This window comes from Chaetomium globosum, genomic scaffold (assembly GCF_000143365.1).
Source record: "Chaetomium globosum CBS 148.51 scaffold_5 genomic scaffold, whole genome shotgun sequence".
NCBI classification, from domain to species: domain Eukaryota; kingdom Fungi; phylum Ascomycota; class Sordariomycetes; order Sordariales; family Chaetomiaceae; genus Chaetomium; species Chaetomium globosum.
In genome coordinates this window covers 4,124,388-4,142,552 of record NT_165980.1, presented here as the reverse complement: position 1 = coordinate 4,142,552, position 18,165 = coordinate 4,124,388, and the positions used below count along the sequence as shown (strand labels likewise).

General features: G+C 56.2%; 4 protein-coding genes across 4 annotated transcripts; 2 read left to right on the top strand and 2 right to left on the bottom strand.

Annotated features, from left to right (window-relative positions):
• Positions 1 to 678: 678 nt before the first annotated feature.
• Positions 679 to 924, top strand: CHGG_08181 (uncharacterized protein; the record flags this gene model as incomplete). Its single annotated transcript, XM_001225836.1, has 2 exons — positions 679 to 771; positions 877 to 924. The coding sequence occupies 2 exons, from the start codon at positions 679 to 681 to the stop codon at positions 922 to 924; spliced, it is 141 nt and encodes a 46-aa protein (XP_001225837.1).
• Positions 925 to 6,219: 5,295 nt separating this feature from the next.
• CHGG_08180 (uncharacterized protein) lies at positions 6,220 to 6,427 on the bottom strand (the record flags this gene model as incomplete). The annotated part of the gene is made up of 2 exons (XM_001225835.1): positions 6,220 to 6,271; positions 6,321 to 6,427. The coding sequence occupies 2 exons, from the start codon at positions 6,425 to 6,427 to the stop codon at positions 6,220 to 6,222; spliced, it is 159 nt and encodes a 52-aa protein (XP_001225836.1).
• Positions 6,428 to 7,516: 1,089 nt separating this feature from the next.
• CHGG_08179 (uncharacterized protein) lies at positions 7,517 to 9,562 on the top strand (the record flags this gene model as incomplete). Its single annotated transcript, XM_001225834.1, has 1 exon — positions 7,517 to 9,562. One exon carries the CDS (start codon positions 7,517 to 7,519, stop codon positions 9,560 to 9,562), a length of 2,046 nt encoding a protein of 681 aa, XP_001225835.1.
• A 3,659-nt stretch (positions 9,563 to 13,221) lies between these two features.
• Positions 13,222 to 16,077, bottom strand: CHGG_08178 (vacuolar ATP synthase 98 kDa subunit; the record flags this gene model as incomplete). The annotated part of the gene is made up of 4 exons (XM_001225833.1): positions 13,222 to 13,353; positions 13,475 to 13,695; positions 13,763 to 15,793; positions 15,870 to 16,077. The coding sequence occupies 4 exons, from the start codon at positions 16,075 to 16,077 to the stop codon at positions 13,222 to 13,224; spliced, it is 2,592 nt and encodes an 863-aa protein (XP_001225834.1).
• Between the last annotated feature and the right edge of the window lie 2,088 nt (positions 16,078 to 18,165).

The following is an 18,165-nucleotide window of genomic DNA, read 5'->3' as shown; positions in this document are numbered from 1 at the left end:
GATGCCGTCGGCTCAAGATATGGGAAAAGGGTGATGTGGGCGAGGTTCAGCCCATGCACGAGGGTGGCCGGGTAGGACAGGCCAGGCTTGCACACAGGCTGGAGAAGTATGTACATGTATATGCCGCGGGCCGCGGCTGGTGGTACGAGGACTGAGCGCGGGGCATATATATTATGGTCTTGAGCCATTTGTGAAGATGCGCCGGACCGCTGAAGGAGGGGGATGTTGAGGACTTAATATCTCTGCAGCGGGCAGCCTCTTCGGCTTGGTTGCCTTGTCTCTGCTGCTGTGTTTAGATGTGCTTGTATCAAAAAAGAGATGGATGGGGATGCGGTCTATTTAGCAAGGACAGCAGCATGTAATTCTATCACCTCGACTATTTTACCTGTCAAATTCTGATAACATGCTGTTTTTGGAAGTCTAAGTTCCATCGTGAGACGCGGACCATAGCGCCCCCCATAGCTCAGCACTCTTCCCATGCACACCACCAAGGCGCCAGCGCAATGTGCTGATATGCTGCCGCTTCCCGGCCGGCCGGTCAGCCAGCACCATCGGCCGGGACACCGCAGTACAACTTACACCACCTACCTACCTACATAAATACCGTGCATTCTTGCATACCTACCACATGCACGCACATCTCCCCACGGTCCGTTCGAGACCTTCCATCACATAATCATGACAGGGCATATCCTCGTTATACAAAACGGCCCGCCGCAGGGACTGCAGGCGAACCGCCGCCACCACCTAGCAGCAGCGCCGCCGGGCCGAGTAACTACCATTTGTCCGACCGCCGCCACTTCCACTTCCACCGACTGAGACAGAACAGAACGGACCAGAACAGACAGACGGACAGACAGACAGACACACTCTCAGACACAGTCCTTCGAGAAAAGGGCCGGCGGTGCGAAAGTGGCGTACTAGTTCCAAGCTAACTAGACTATCCCGCATCCGCACCCACGTGCATCGGGAGCAGGGCGTGGTGGTCTCGGCGGGGGGGGGGGTTGTTAGTTAGGGAGAAGGGAGGGGAAGAGAGGTGAGGGGAGGGGGGAGGAGAGGAGGGGGGAGGGCAGCAACTCCTCATCTCGCCCACTCAGTAGCTAGTTAGCTAAGTTAGTTATTGAGTCACTAGTTGCCGTGTGCACAGACAGGCAAAAGGGAATGGAAGAGAATGCAACGCTGGCGGTGACAAGGCGAATCTCTCTCTCTCCCTCTCGGGGGCGGCTCTCTCCGAGCAAGTGGACTGCGTCCGGTTGGCCGGCTTGTCGATCCCGAGTCTTGGGGAGATTGGGCATTTGGCGGCGATCGACCGAGCGACTGACCGACTACCCTCCCTCGCATGGGACGTGTGTGCGCAGCCCCGTTTTGTCCCGTTAACTCACTTGGTTAACTTAGGTTATGGGGGTGGATTTTGGGATCTTTCCGTCTCTTGGTTTGGCTTAGGTAGTTAGTCGCTTCTTTGCTGGCACAGGGAGTGAGAGATGTGGTGTTGGCTGTGGGTTTGGGCAGCCAGAAGGGGGTCTTGCTTGAGTCTATTCGGAACCTAATTGGCTGGCAAATAAAGTAAACAAAGTGATGTGTGACTTTGTCCTGGCTTTCTGGCAGAGTTGCATGCTGCATGTAGCAGAGGGGTGGTTGGCGGGGCTCTGGTTGGAAACAGAGCCGCAGCCGCAGTCCACACAGTACCACGATATGAGGAAGAGAGCATTGGGTGCATTTGGTATCTCCCTATTTCGCAAATCGTGACTGGTTGAGATGGAGCCCGCAGGATCGCTGGCTTGCTTCAGCCAGCGAAAAATCATGTGCGTATGCGGCGCTCAGGAGTTACAGCGGCTCGCAAGCTGTCAAAGAGTAAGCGAGAGGTGAGGCAACAGCCAAGCAACGACGTTCGCCTCACCGCTTAGCTGAGTCGTCTGGGCCTGGCTTGCCTGACTCGCCTCGCTCGCCAACGGGCAGCTGATATGACGAATTAATGACAAGCGTTGACGCAACAACTCGGTCCGTGAACTTGTTCGAGAACCTTCCGAGCGCTTTGTCTGGTTGGACACATATTGTTGGGGTTGGGACAACATCTGACAACGCTTGCGGGGATTTACATGAAACAAGCACAGAGCGCGCTGCCTATGCTTGACGCCGAGGAACAACCGCGCGACTGGCGGCGACGGGGTTGGGGCTCTCGGGGACGCCAGCCGCGATGTTACGCTGATACCTGGATTCATGCAGCGAGGATTTTGATCTGGCGAGTTTCACCAAACACTGTGCCTCTGCCAGCCACTGCCGGTTAGACCCCACTGAGAGGCAAAGACGCTGGTGTTTGAAGTCTGGACGAATAACTCATCAACTTGAGGCCAAAACCACATCTGACGTTAAGATCAGCAGTTTGTATTGGCGGGGGTGGCGAGGGGTGATCGGCCTGGGGAGTTCCGGCTCTGTTGGAGCTGGTTGGCGCTGGTTGACCAACGGTGAGGTACGGCTTGACTCAGGGGCAACAACAAAGAATGCGCGATGGAGAAGCGCACCGTACGATGAGGGGACGGCAGACTTGCTTTACCATATGGCGATGCCGCGGTATCCATGGCTCTCACGCCCCGGAGCTCTGTTTCGAACCTCTCCCGGCACGGCTTCCGTAGTGTTGGTAAGTTCGAAGAATGTTCTGGTGGCAAAAAAAAAGCAAGGCGAACGGCGGCGGCATTCTACCTTCGGCAACGATGTCGAGCCTCCATGACGCGGAGCCCGTCGATTGTGTGCTTTGAGCTCTGGCAAGTACCTGTACATCTGCGTATTGCTAGTACAAGCAGGTATGATGCTCCACCGAAGTTTTGGCTGCCGTATGATACGCGCAAGCCCGACCAACGCCGTTAGCTAGTAGAAACGGCCTCGGCCCGACGACTTTATTGTTCTGAGACGGCGCCTCTGGCGTGGTGGCACCAGAGCGTATTAAACACCCACGGCGATATGCCAGTGCTGCCGAACGCGGCGATGGCAACGGCAAGGGCGCTTGTGTCAGCTCCGGGTGGTCGGCAAGGAAGTGGATAAGAGAGTCGAAACCCCCGGTGAGTATGCAATGCACGCCGCGGTGTTGCTAACCGCCACCACCACCGCTCCGCAATGCCCGAGTCCGTTTCCCTTTGGGCGAGCTGTGGCAAGCTGCACCGTGACAGAGCAGCGGCGACGTGGGCGAGTTAGCGATGCCGGGTTTCACCTGATTAATGTCGGAGGGGATTCAGAGGACCTCATGTGCGTCCTGCTGCTGCATGCCCCTTCACCGCCCTGCTAGTGGTCATGCGGTCATCGTCAGTTAACACAGATGGGTTGCGGATGGTAACACAAGAGGAGACATGCTTCCAGTCTGCCTCCATGTTTCTCCATACTTCTGTCCCTCCATGCTTACCTCCCCATTGTGGTGTCAAGAATCCTGTGTGCCAGGTGCGAAGGACATACTTCGTACTCATCACATGAGGATAATCTTAACCTGCAGGTCGACCAACACCCGGGCTAGCCATGTCTGTTTTCCAAGGCATCGCGTGCCCTTTTCTCGGGGAGCGTCCCGAGCCCCTGGCAGGCCCGACGGGCCCCGGCAGGCTCGGGATGGTGAATGGTTGGATGGTGAGATGGTGCAATCGCCAAAATGGCCGCCAATCTCGCCAACCTTGGCGACCCGCGGGCCACATGGCCACGCTGGGATCTGGATCCGCCCGTCTGGAAATCATCCGGGTGTTTGGAGAAATAACGGCTTTTGCTGTTTCTGTTTAGACTGGTGCGTGTCGTGATGGGGTTCGTTTGTTTGAGGTGTTCCTGGTCGTTCTGTCTCGACAGATTGCGATAGGTTTACGAGGTTGCAGAGGTTGTTTGGGGAAATTTAGGGCGGAGGCGGGGCCTGGGAATTGTTCCCCGTTTGGGGCTTCAGGCGTGCGGCTGAGGCACTGGTGAAAAAGGACCTCCGCACCACCTCAGCACCACCCACCTGCAAGCCGACCTCACGAAGTCACCGAGCTCGCCGATAGCAACTTGCCAGCCAAGCTAGAGCTGCACCATATTACCGGGAATCTTGCCGAGTAACGCACGACAACTGGCGACATTGAGACCACTAACTAGCGTCGTGGGACCATCCAACTTCCATTCTCGCGTCGCCCATGCCGTCCCGACGGTCGCGTCAGTGATCTGCAACTAACTCGCCGACAGGAGCAACAAGAAACACACACACCCACGCCCGAACTTGGCGAGCCTGGCTCGAGCCAGAAAGTTGTGCCTGGCGACCGAGACATGGCCTCGGAACACAGGATCGTGGGGCGAGGCTTGCAGTGGCTGGAGTCAGCATGCGGGATGATTCCAGTGGACCGGAACCCCTAAAAAAGGCTGCTTGTAGTTAGCTCGGCAGTGTTGGGTTGAGCATCTGGACTGCTGGGCGGCTGGGCTGCTTGGCTGCTGGGGCTGTCAGCCTTTCTCTCTCGCCTCGACCCGTGTGATCCGTAATGGGAATTCCGCATTAATGAGACCCCCATTCCCCGACGGCCTGGTAATTGCGATGTTGCTTCTCGCTCGAGAAGGCGAGGCTCGAATGGCGCGGGAGAGCACAGAGGTGCATGATTAGCCGCTCGTCCCTCTTGCAGCTCTTCATTCAGCGTGCATTGGATGTGAGCATCCAAGGCATCTTAGCAGGTTCAAGGCGCTGAAAGCAGTCATCCAGAGAGTCCCTTCTCCACCGGGGTCCAGCGACTTGCCTGCAACCCTCGTCATGCTTCTTGCCATCCGCGGCCATCCCGACGACAACGTGGATACGAGCCGCGAGTCCCTCCAACCCCACCGACCGCCAAAATCCGGAGGGCCAAGGGAGAGGAGAGCCAGCCATGCCGAGTTGGGATGCTGGCACGATTTGATGTTCAAGAAATCGTCGATCGCATCCACGAAGATCAGGCGAGCGATTCCACCCCCTTCCTTGGCCAAGGACACCAGCGCGAGACCGGCTCGTGCTTTCGATAGTTAATGGGCGGCGAGACTTTGTAGCCCGCTTTAGTTTTGCTGCTTTGTTAGTTACTTTCTTGCCGCGAACTCGGTCTTCTTCCCTCCCCGTCCACCCCCATCAAGGGAGGAGCAGCCAGCCCGGCGAGGATCGGATCGGCGCCGACTCCAAAGGATGATCCAAAAGCTTTTGCCCGAGCCGCGGCGCTTTGGCGCACACCCCAGGGCCAGCCTTTCTCTTCCGTTCCCATGGCGAGAGAGGATGGATGACATGACATGAGCAGCAGCCCGAGCGTGGCACTCGACTCGCCGTCCAACTACAGCACAGGCTAATCCCGACCATCGCCATTCTCCGCCGAGTACAGAATAGAAACGTTTCAAAACGCTGACCAAAAGCTGCGTGTTGCCGCACCGCAACCTGCCGTATGCAACCCTGCCCATCAAAGCGTTTCCACCCAAAGGGGCGAGGACGAGGGCAGGGCAATGAATCATGCCCCGACAGCGCATAGACAGGAGACCAAAAAGCACGGTCGACTCGACTCGAACGGCTCCAGGTTGCTTCATTCCATGGATGCCCAGCCTGCGGGCCAGCAATTACTGCGTCGCGATGGTGAGGTGTGTTGTGGTGAACAAAGGGTGTGCTGTTTTTTCTTTGGTGTTGCGTGTTTGCTCCCTCCACCTCGCTGACCGCCAGCCGCCTCAGCCAAACCCAAACTTGGCCACGGTGAACGGGTGGGCGAGTCCGCTTCCCGAGTAACCCGATGCTAAGGTGACATGCAACGATGCAGGAGGTACAGATCTGTAATTCCTACACCCCCACGCCTCGCTGCCTGACTGCCAGATGATGACAACCAAGCCCGAGATATGGACTGGATGTAGTGCTAGATGGCTGGTAGCTTTGCTTTCCTTTCCTATGTTTGTTGCTGCACCCGCCCAAATCTCTAGGTACCTTAGGTAGTTACTATTCAGAAACGGCAGCCAAAAAAAAGCGAAGAGCGAAGAAAAGCGGCCGTGCTGCCGGTTGTGGTGGCATTTGAGCGGAGGCATCATAATTTACCACCCAATTCCCGGTACCGGTACAAAGGTAAGGTACCTTTTTACCCTTTTCTTTCGGTGTGCCCAGAACAGATACCTTGCATCTTTGAGGCGAAGGCAGTGCCTGGCGTGAATTCCGTGCAAAAAGGGCTGGGTGGGACCCAGTGACGGTACCACATTTTTTATTTTGTTTTTTCTTTTCAGATGCCCGAGGGTGTGGCCCTATCAATCCCGGCCTTCTCTTGGCTTTTCATGGTGCGCTGGCACAACACTCTTCCTGCCCAAAAAGCAGTGCTGCCGCTTGAAGGGGACGCTGGTGCACACACCCACACCCTGCGCCGGCAACGGCTTGTTGCTCCCAAACAGCGCCCCCTCCCAGCACGACCCAGCGCCCCACAAGCATGTTCCAGAGGGCAGCTGATGGCGGTGGCATGGTGGCACGCCCCTGCTTCCTTTTTTCTGGGTCCCTTTCATCCACATCCCATCCATCCAGGCATGGCATGCATCCTGGTCCCTCCTTTTGCCATTCATCCCTCGTTCACAGTCGTTCTATCTGCCTGTCCCTTTGCCGTGTATTGAATAATAACTGACGCCGCTCCCTTCTGGGCACGCCACTCATTTTTTTTGGCTTTTTATTTCCCGTTCCTTCTCGTACTTCTTTCCTCCTACTTCCATACTGCCTACTCAATTCATGTTTGTGGTCCGTTATTTTTGCCGACTGCCCTCTGCCATACCTGCTGCTGTTGCTGCTGCATCATCACCTTTGCAAGTGCCCGGCCTCGCATCCCATCGGCCCTGCCTGCATTGAAACCCGCCTCACCGCCGATATTCCGCCGTCTCCCTCGTGACCCTTGGATTTGATTTTCCGAGTCTCACCGCAAAGCACTGTCAAGGTCCCCTTCTTGCCATATTTCGACCTCTTTCCTTCTCGACTCGGAAACCCAACACTCTCCTTTGGAGCACCATCCTTCCAACAGCATCGACACTCCACTCCTTTCAGTCCGGGACTTTGTTCGACGCAAAACTGCGTGTTCCCGTCAGTACTCCAAGGGGATATTCATCCGAGACAGGCCACCGGAAGTATTGCAGGTAAGTTGACCACTCGCTGGCTTTCTGGTTTTCCGCCTTTTCTCCCTGGTACCAACGCTTGTTCCTACACACCACACGCATCCGCGTCCACTTTCTGCCCCTCGAAGCCCCCCTCTCCCCTCTCCCGACCACAGCCCGGCTACGGCTACAGTGCTTCATGCGGCCAGCCGCTCTCACGAGACCTCGTCTCCGGATTGTGTTGCCCACCGTTTTGTTTGCCCCTGCACCTTTCCCGTGGCATTCCCCGTTCGAGGTCCTTGCATTGGTGCTGACCAGGGGCTTTCAGCTCTCCTCCGCCTCTTTATATACGCTGAGGAGCCAACTCATTTGCCCTCCCTTGCTCTCTGCTCCGGACCATCCTACGAGCACCAGCATTCGATCAACATAACCCGATTTTCGGCGACCGGCCGAAGCAACTAACTGCTCCTTGAAAATGAGTGATCAAGGTGCCGGCGGGGGGATGTCGACTCACAGGAGGCAGGATTCTGGGGAGGAGCCGATACCCACCGAGACCGCCCCGGAGACACGCGCGCCGCCTGCTGAATCAGATAACGTTGAGTTGTCTCGACCTCCACAAGACCTGCCCAGAGGATCTCGGAAGCTCAGTCAAAGTGCCTCGGATCGAGGCGCGCGGGTTGGCACCCCGACACAAGGACTCTCGAGGAATCCATCCACATGCTCGAACAGCTCGAGCGCGAGGCCACAGGCCGAATACCTCCCTGCACGCACACCGGGGCTGGAACAGCGCCCGGCGCCACCCACATCTCAGCCCAGCCTCTCGGAGGGGCTCCAATTAGAGCCTCCGGTTACCAAGGCGACACTCAGCGAACTTGACGTACAAAAAATCGTACATAACCCCAAGCTTCGTCATGACATCAACTTCGATCCCGAATTGCACTTCAGGCCGAATCTGGATGGAGACAAGGGGAGGAGGAAGCAAGAAAAGGCGAATCAGTTTTGGAACGCCCTGTATGACCAGCTGGTCCTGTTTGTCATGGACAGGGAGACGTTCCACGCGAGGTACGGCCATGGGGATTGGTGCCTGCCAGTGCTGCTCCGGGCGGTCAGGGAAATCATCGAGACGCTGGTACCACAACGGGATCGGAACCTGCTCAACGAAGGGTTGAATGTGGACCTGCTGATGCAGCAGTTCAACCGGGGTGTTGCCGATCTCGAGAAGCTGGCGTCATGGTTGGCAAGCGTCCTCAAGCTCCACTGCGCCCCGATGCGTGACGAGTGGGTCGACGAGATGTACCAGGAGCTGAGCAACGGGAACCGCAACAACGACATGACAGAGCTCGTCAAGGGGATGCGCAGCCTGCTCAGCGTGCTGGAGGCGATGAAGCTCGACGTCGCGAACCACCAGATCCGGTGTCTGCGCCCAGTGCTCATTGAGGATACCGTCCACTTTGAGCAGCGCTTCTTCGTGAGGAAAATGGAGTCGCGGAAGCTTAGCATCGCACCGTCCAGGTTGTGGTACCGCGCAGCCCTGGAGTTTACGGAGCGGCTTTACGACGGCGCCCCGATGCCCTACCTGGCCGCGTTTGGCGAAATGTCCGTCTTCTTCGAGGCTCTCTCAAGGCTCGTCCTGCCGTCGACCTGCCACAAGGCCGTCCCGCCTACATTCGTCTTCGACGACGACCGGATCCTCAAGCTTCGTTCCGATTTGCACGACAGCATCTGCTTGGAGATTTGCATGCGGAAGTTCGAGGACCTAGAGCGCCTGTCGAGGGCGACACAGATGTGCCTCAAGGTTCCGTCGTACGTCAACGAGGACTCGACCAACAACAGGTCCTCGGGCGACTTCAACTTCATGGCCGCCGGCTCATCCCGTCCCACCAGCCTCGCCTTCAGCGACGGCAGCTCCAACTTCTCGTCGCCCCGGAACTCGGGTGGTCTCTTCGCACAGGCCACCCCGGACTCGGCTGACTCGCGCTCTCGGGGATCGGAGCTCTACAGCTCGCTCCTCGCCCTCCTCCACACTGCGCCCAACGCCTGCACGCCCGCCGAGCGGTGGCAGGGCCTCGCAGGGCCGATGGCCCTGCAGATTCTTCGCTACGCCAACGCGCCCCCCTTGCTACCTGGCTTCGAGGATCAGCTGGCTGCATGCCTGGGCGACCTGAACTCGGAGCTTTTCCGTGAGGTCGAGTCGCACTTCCAGCAGCGCCTGATTTCCGAAACGGCGCGCCGCGTCGTCGAGCTCAAGGGCTTGTCGGGCGTCGCACTCTTCTCGCACGCGACCTCGGGGCGCGGCCACACCTGCCGCCACCTCGACTCTCGGAGGAGTGACCACGGCCAGCGCCCTAGCGGTCTACTTGGCGGCGATGCCCCGCGCGAGCCGCGTGACGATGCCTGCGTTGACGACATGGCGCTGCGGCTCGCACACATGGGGGTGCTACACTGGCGCGTCTGGGCGCCGATTGCGTACGAGGGCGATATTGAAGGCGAGCTGAGCGCCATGCAGAACTCCATGATCTAAGCGGTCACGGGGTCCTCGACAACTTCCGCCCACAACCAACTACCTACTTATGATTCTTCGACAACTGACCATTGTAACATCCTCCCGGGCATGACATGGTCTTTTGCAACCACCACTACACACTCCTACCTGTTTAATCATTGGCCTCGGACACGCGGAGAAACTGGGTTACCGCGTCTGCTCGGGAGCTCAGTTCTGCAACTCGCTCGCTTCCATACATACCCATCTCACATTGTCTCTCTTTTCTCTCTATCTCTTCCTCTCTCTCATCAATCATTATCGGAATACCCGTACCATACCCATACTTCAACCCATCTACGAGGTTTAATCTGCATTCTTGCTCGAGATCAGCATACCCACCCATTCTGGTGTTGTCTGTGTTTCTTTTTTATCTGTTTTCTTTATCACCAGATTGGGAGGCTTGAGACAAGAACACGGCGTTTTACTTTGTTTCGAGTTGGTTTTAAAGTTTTGCGAGCACACGGCACGGCGTTCTATTTGCATTTTTCTCTCCCTGCGTCTTTGGGGCGATTACAAAGGCAGGGAGGATGATGGGTGGGCGGAGAGGCAACAGTGGATTTATTGACTTCAAGGTGGCTGCTTTGCTGGTTGGTTGGTTGAGTCTTTAATCTGCAGTCCGTTCGACGGATTGGCTGTCTGCCCGAGATACCGCCACTGGTGTCGGTAGGGTGGGACTGGGAAGGGGAGGAAAGGGAAAGGCAACGGAAGGGAAGGGGCAGTGCAATAGAACGATGGCTTTGCTGAATTAGATGGTTTGGGTTGGGGTCTGAATCGGCTTGGTTTGGTTTGGCTTCCGCTTTGAGTCTATTTGATATACTAGACCGAGGAGAGAAAGAAATGGGAATATACCATGCCCCGGTGGTCAGGCCACCGGGTAGACGGAACTACAATTCTTGGTATCCTTTGGCAGTGTTGTGTATTGTGTAATGTGTGACCAATGCTTGTTTGTTTTTCACTATTTTCGCTTTGATGTTAGTTACCAGCTTATGAGCTTACTACATACATGTTTTCCGTCTTTAGATCAAGCCACCCCTCCATCGTTGTTTTCCAGTCGGTAAATTCCCCTTCCTCCCCCCCCACGGCCATTGTGTCGACATAGGGCAAACAGAATATCAACCAACCAACCATAGCAATGGCAATTGGAGTAGACTACGTGAGCCATCTATTTCCCGAATGAACCTCGCCACAACCAATTGCTCTTCTAACATCCCCATTGGTCATGGCATCAACCCCGGAATGGGTTGTTGATCGTGTCATCCCCAGCAAGAAAACACGGCACGGCACGCAGTACGAAAAGGCTCGTATGCTGCCGTGGGGCGTAAAAAGAAACGTTGGGCCGCGGCCGTATCGTATGTGCAATTCTCACTTACTTGTGATACAACACCCCCTGCCTTGCTTGCGGTGATGGTGTCGTACTTGGGCGGATGTGTGCGCCGGCACGGGTTTGGTGGTACGAAGTACATGTACATACTTGTGTTTGTTTCATGGTGGGACTTTTGTAAGCTGTTGGTGTGAGGCACGGCGGAAGTACATAGCAAGGGGGAGGAGGGTGTGTGTGGTGTTGTGTGTTTGGGGTTGAGCTGACGGGTATTACGGACAAAACTGACGATTTACGAAAAGCGCAATTACTAAACTAGCATCTCTTAAGGGCCCGTGATGGGAAGGTGTGAGAGAAAGTCCTGATACAAGGTGGCTGGTTGGCTGTGTTTGTTTCGCTCTGCCATGTCAGTGCAGGCGGATTTAGCTTCGCTTCTGCATCTGGGGAGCGCGATCACTTACTGCATTGGGCCAGGGGACGGGGAACGCACGACTTCTTATTTGTGGTTTTGCGAGCGATGCGGAACGTCGTTCCTGGGATGCGGGTCGTGGATCTCGAGTCGGGATGTTGAAACGCGGCTATGGCGTGTAAGTGCTGCGGGTGTGCGGCGTGGGGGGTGGGTTGGGGGTTGGGCCGCATCTGTACATTAGCTTCATTCTTGGGGGTTATTTTGGGTTTCCCCGGGTCCCGGGCCTGTGGCTGAGTGGGGTGCAGGATCCTGGTGATAATGAGTTGGGCAGGCATTGACGATGGAAGGGTGTCGTGGGTTTAGCCACATGAAGATGTAGGGTGGTGGTTGGTGGTGGTGATGCATATTCCTTTTTCTTTAGCACGGGAACCACCCGGCCGGCAGCGGAAATAGAAACGGCTCCTTCTTTGGCCCCCAAATCACCGATCGACATCGGCACGGGAAGAAATAATAGTCCCAATGTGAAGGAGTTTTCGGACGAGGCGAAGCCGGTGATTCTGAGTTTACCCCTGAATCCCGACGGCCGGCGTTTTCCGGGCAACCAACCTGCGTCTGCCGGAGGTTTCAAGACTCGGGTTACACAGCATGCAAGCGCCGGACCGGCCGAGGAACGGGGGTGTGGGTACCGAGATCTGGAGGAGGGTAAGAGTAACGGGGTGGCCGTATCAAGCCCGACTCCGCCGTTCAAGCTTTTCAGAGTATTTCCTCAGGGGCCGGCTTTCAGCCACGGCCATGACGCATCCCCATCTTCCATCACATTATCGAGTCTCCGTTTTGTACCGGGACTCTCTAGCCGCCGATCATTATTGTCATTCGCCCGGTAGGTCCAGAACAGACAAGTCCATCAGGAGAGGCACGCGAGGTGTGGTAACACCAGATCGGGAACCCACTCCCACGTTGTCGAGTCAAGATAGGTAGCGAGGCCGTGATAGCTGACGATAACTGGTCCGTTCCTGGTGCGAAGAAGTGCACCTTTAAATGCCTCCCCCACACTCGGGACCTATCAGACAGCCACAGCTCTTTGCCCGGATCAGGCGTCAAGATCTTCGATACACCCAAACAAAACCTCGACATAGAAGCCACGGCCCGAAAGGGGACACACCGGACCCCCACTATGCAGATACTTCGTATTCGATATTTAGCGTCCCTTGTACTTCCCAAAACATAGTGCCAATCACAAGACCGAAGCACTTGGACAACCCAGGCAGCCAACCCCACGAAACATCTTCTAGCCAGTTCCTGTCCGGAGATGACCGGATGCGGGATTTGCACCCCACGCCCAGGACGCCAGCCCCAAACCACCTTCCATCACCGAAGCAAGCTACATTCGGGACATGTACCCCTTATCACAGTTGCGCCACTGCTGTCACCCCCACTGCCACCGATTTCAACTCCGTAAGGGCCCGCGAGGGGAATCAAGTGACAATTCTGAGCATGGGACCCCTCATGGTTTCCGTCTCTCTGAGTAGCTGACTGACTGCCTTGTCGTCGGTGCACTAGAGAGGTAGCCATGTACATGCGTATCCGTACATGCCGTGGTTGGCATCCGGTAGTGGGCATGCTTGGTTGCTTGAACGCCGAGCGAGGAGGAGGGTGGGGGTTGCATCTGAGTCTCACCATCGTGATTGGCATCATGCAGGACCCTTGGACTTTAACCCCCACCTCCTACGAGATACCCAGATATCGGAACGCGACAGAGTAGATAGAGCAAAGCAGAGCGAAACAGCGACACAAACAAAACAAACAAAACAAAACCCGCCATTGATCTATGCATGCAAGCTATACTATTCTACACATCCGCAGCGCAGGACAAGTCTCCAAAGCCCTACTGCCGATTCCCAACCGCTATCATCATCCCATATATTCCTTCAACTCCTCCGACTCCTCCAACAGCTGTTTGAACGAGAAAGGCGCAAACGGCCACCCGCCAAACTCGGCAAACTTGGAGAACGACTCGACCCACGCCAAACGCAACGAGTGAAGCTGTAAAAAAAATTGTTAGCATGGTTGCATCACAGAATAAAAAACGGCCCCACTCCATCCATTCTACCCCCCCCCCCGGCGAGGGATGGACCAGGAAAAATAAAAGTAACAGAGCACTCACCATAGCGGAAACACCCTCCATAATAATCAGAATGATACAGCTCAAAAAAAAGAAAGCCGCAAAGACAATGACCAAAAAAATGGGGCCCCCGATACCCGACCCGGCCAAGGGAGGGCCCATGGTCATGGACCACAGCACAGCCGAGAGCTGCTGGTGAGCGAGGGAGAGAGCCCACAGGCGGAGGTACGACGCCGTGTGCGAGACACAGTTGAGGCAGAACTCTGTTCGTGACGCACACACGGGGTTAGTAAAATGACTTATTAAGAAGTAAGGGGAGGTGAAACGTACCGATGGTGTGAATAACCTGATGAATCATGACCTCGCCAAAATCAAACTCGCCGCCGTGGCCACCATGACCATCGTCATCATCCCCATCCAGATCCTGCGCGATCATAGCGGCGCCCTCGCCGGCACTGTCCACACTGTGCCTCCCGTTGGCGCCAGCATCGTCGTCCTCGTCCAGCGCACTAACTCTCGAGCGCTCGCCGATGCCGCGATAACCCTTGGCGCGGGCGCGGTTGTGCTCCCAGCGCAGATAGAAGGGCTTGAGGAACAGGAGTATGGGCACCTGGACGAGGGCGAGGAGCAGCAGACCGACCTGGACGTATTTCTGGCCGCGGTACAGCGGCACGTCGATGAAGCCGGGCTGGAGGAACATGTAGATGAGCATGTTAAGCAAGCCGGGGGGTTGCTGGCCGATGGCGAACCAATCGACGGTCCACTTGTAGATGATGCAGATTACCAAATAACCGAAGATGGCCTGAAAGAAGATCATGCCGGGGAGGAAGTTGCCCCAGATGTCGACGGGCCGCTTGAAGTGGCGGGCATTGATGTAGGCGAAGCAGAGGGAGTAGGTCATGTGGGCCCAGCCGAGGATGATACTCATCTTCATCTTGTAGCTGTTGCTGAACAGCAGGTCGTTCTCGGTGCCGTGCCAGCGCCAGTCCAGGCCGAAGGGGTAGCGATAGTTGGGGTCCCGGATCCGCGCGGTGACCGTCTGGCCGGTGGTGAAGCCCTCTGGAACGTCCCACTCCCACGAACTCTTGAATAGCGTCATGGACTTGGAGAAAATGTCGTTGTAGATGAGACCAGTGTAGATGGAGAAGACAGCCATGACCAGGGCGATGTAACGGCCGTAGTAGACCATGGCGAAAAGCTCAAAGGTGACCTTCTTGAGCGGCTTTTCCCAGTAGATCATGGCCAACGAGGCGCAAAGCATGATGATGGCGTGGCCAAGATCACCAAACATGACGGCGAACAGGAACGGGAAGGTGACGATGACAGGGATGGCCGGGTTGACTTCCTGGTACGTGGCCGTGCCGTAGGCATTGACGATGGTCTGGAAGGCCTCGGTAAACTTGTTGGTCTTGAGGTACGTGGGCGGCTTCTTGTTGGTGCGAATCTCGTTGATGATGGACGGCACCGACAAGCCAGCTCGGTTGGTCACGTCCTGCAGGGTCGACCGGATGAGCGGCAGATCGTGGGTCGGGCACCAGCCCTCGGCGATCAGGGTGCGGCGGGCACGGTCGTAGGAGAAGTTGTTGAGTGAGTTGTAGACGGCCTTCTCCTTGCCCACGAGAATCATCCAGGCTGACAGAGACCGCGAGATCTGGGTGAGCTCGGCCTCGAGGGTTTGCTGGGTGTTGCGGAGGACGCTCTGGACGTCGTTGAGGCGGGCGTTGACCTCGTGCACCTGGTCCCTCCGCAGATCGCTGTTCTCGTCGACATTGTACACCTCGGCGCCCATAGACTCGGAGATCTTCCGGATCTTGGCCAGGATCTCCTTGCCATGGGCGAAGATGACAAACACGTTCTTCTGTACGGGCTCGTTGGTGGTGGGATCGACGAGCGGATCGGGGATCTCGGCCTGGTTCATGTACAAGTTGCCGCGCAGGGTGCGCCACAAGATGCGCTCGAAAGCAGCCACACGGTCACGGGCAATCACACCGGCAACGAAGCCAATGTTCATGCCGGAGAAGGACCGCTCGACCTCCGGGGCCGAGAGGTGGTGCTCCACGTCTTGCAGCAGCGGGGCGTCGTCGTTGTCGGTGGAGGCGCGGATCTCCTCAACATTGCCGTGGGCGCGGTCGAAGAAGCCGCCGGCCTCCCGCAGCACCCAGCGCCATTCGGTCAGCTCGACCTCGCGCTTCTTCAGGGTCTCGTAGCTCTCGTTCAGGGAGGACACGCGCTGCTCCAGGCTCTGACTGCGCTCGGCGAGCTCGTCGATCTCGGTGGTGGTAGGCGGGGCGAGGGTGTCGACATCCAAATCGAGCTTGCGAAGAGCGATGCCGGCCTTGTCCATCTGGGCGTGGAAGTAGCCTGCATGCATGCGTGCCAGCGGTTAGCGAGGGACTTGAAGGAGGGGGGGGGGTCCAATTGCTGTGAGGCGACGTACGCAGCTGGCGCTCGACATTGTCAAGACGGCGAATGTCCTGAGTAAATGCACGCTGAAAGGCGCTCATCTCCCCATTGAGATCTCGGAACTGCACCAAGCCGAGTTCGCCAAGGGCATTGACGACTTCGCGACCGATTTCGTTGGAAATGTAGAGCTGCACCATGCTCATGTCCGCCGAGCGGAACGGCGTATCTCGTGCCGGTGCCATCGCGACGGTCGGGCGGGGGCGTTAACCGTGGCGATGGTAGTTGGTGATGATGGGTGTCGTGGTGGTGGAAGGGTTGTTGATGGGAGGATGGGGAGTCGGTTCCAGGTTCCAACAACCAACCAACTTGGGGCGGCGTAGGGGGTCGGAGCTGGCCTGAGGCTGGCTTGGCTCCAATTGTTGGCTTGAGCTCACTGTCTGCCTTGTTTGAGCCGCGCGTCGGCAAAGCCTCGGCGGGAGTTGACCCCTATAGTGCAAATACTGTACTGCACACGGAGTCGCACAAGATAGGTACCTCCCGTATAAGTGCCCCCGACAGTCTGTCGAACTGCTGTACGCACCCCAACCACGTCCAGTAGTGTTGGTGTTTTACATCTAGCTGAGTTTTGATACTAACCGTCTTGATGTTTGAACATCAAATTCAACCTTTGTCAGGATCGCATTCTCAACGCTTCCCACACCACACCCCCGTCTTAAGACACACCCTTCACCAGTCGTTGCCACGACATTCCTTCAAAAAGAACTTGCCGCTTTAGTTTTGGAGATAGTCTGCACTGCAAGTCTTGGAGGCAGAACTTTTACGGAGAGTCTGTGACGTCCTCGTCCATTTACTGCGATATCTCAAGAGACAGGCAAGAGGAGGCCTTCCATTGATGTCTACGCCATAACGTCTTAACCTTACAGCGGGCCCCCATGCCCACGTAAAACGATATAATCCTTTACTTGTTTTCTCGTGGTTTATGCCGTGTTTCGGCGTCCGGCGACTCACGTTACAAGAAACATCCATATTTAGCTTACCTCAGGGCCCTTAGACGGTTCATTCCGCATGCACCAAAGCCTCTGTCGAAAGTGCGATTTCTTCAAATATGTCCCCAATCGTATTATTCGGGCATGTGGGAGGGCGACAATGGTGTGCATCGGAGAACAAGTATCAGATTGGAGCCGCATCGGGGTCTAGAAGTTGGAACCGATGTTCGTGATCCCTTGGCGAGTGAAACAGGGATATATATCGGTCGTTGCACCAGTGGTATGGGGAGTCCTGTTGCTAAGATTATTGTTTTAGGGGTCGGTTTGTCGTGTTTTGATAGGAGAAGGGAATTGCACTTCCTGTGGATATGGCCAACACCTTAGCGAGCCATGGAACATTGGAATATCAGGCATACCCTAAAACCATAACCTTCCGCTCTGCAGACAGGTTTGTTTAAGGACATGAAGGATGATCAAAGTTAAAGTGACGTTAAGTGGGCGAGAGGGAGCAACCGGAGTGAGAACAACACAAGGACGGGTGAAACTGGGTATCGAAAATATACGTACCTTTGTATTGTAGGCCAGGGTATAGATGGCGAAATTGATCTTGCAAATGCAATCGTGTAAATGGTTCCTTGCTTCGGCCACTTTGTTGTTCCATGTTCGTGCACCTCCCCGTCTTATCCGGACATGAACAACTGCCAAGCTCGGCATGGTTGTTTTGACCCAATCCCAGGGAACCCCCAATCACCCGCGTGACCTCTCTCCCACCTCGAAACCGGACTTCCGCGTGGGCTGTGGACGGCGAGCTTTTCAGGGGCGCCGGCGGGATGCAGTGCCTCTCAAGAGAGACATTGACCCCTGCTGAGGGTTGGTCAGTGACCTACCCACCCTCCATTACCAGGTTGGTTGGTGACACTCGGGACTGGTAATTAACTGGAAGACCTCACAGAAACCATCGTCGAACAAGAAGCCGGTACACATTGGAGCTGGTTGCCCGATGGGGTGATACACAAAACCCCTCCCCAAAAGAAAGTCACACCGCTTGTCATCCCCTGCCGTCGAAACTTGCAACGGTGGGTAGCCCAAACAAATCTGACCATCCAAAGCGAAAACACGAGTAGGGATTCAAAGGATTTCATGCACCAGCGCCAAAATCGCCAAAATCGCCAACTGCCGTCCAACACGGGAGGGACCAAGTCGTTAATCGTTCCTTTTTGACCCGTAGCCACCCCCGCTCTCACCTGCATGCCGAGCTTCCCTTATCCGAGTGGGGGTGATTCCGTAATCCTGACCGCTAAAACCTCCCATCTTTCGGTTTCAAGGTTTCACATGCGCGATATA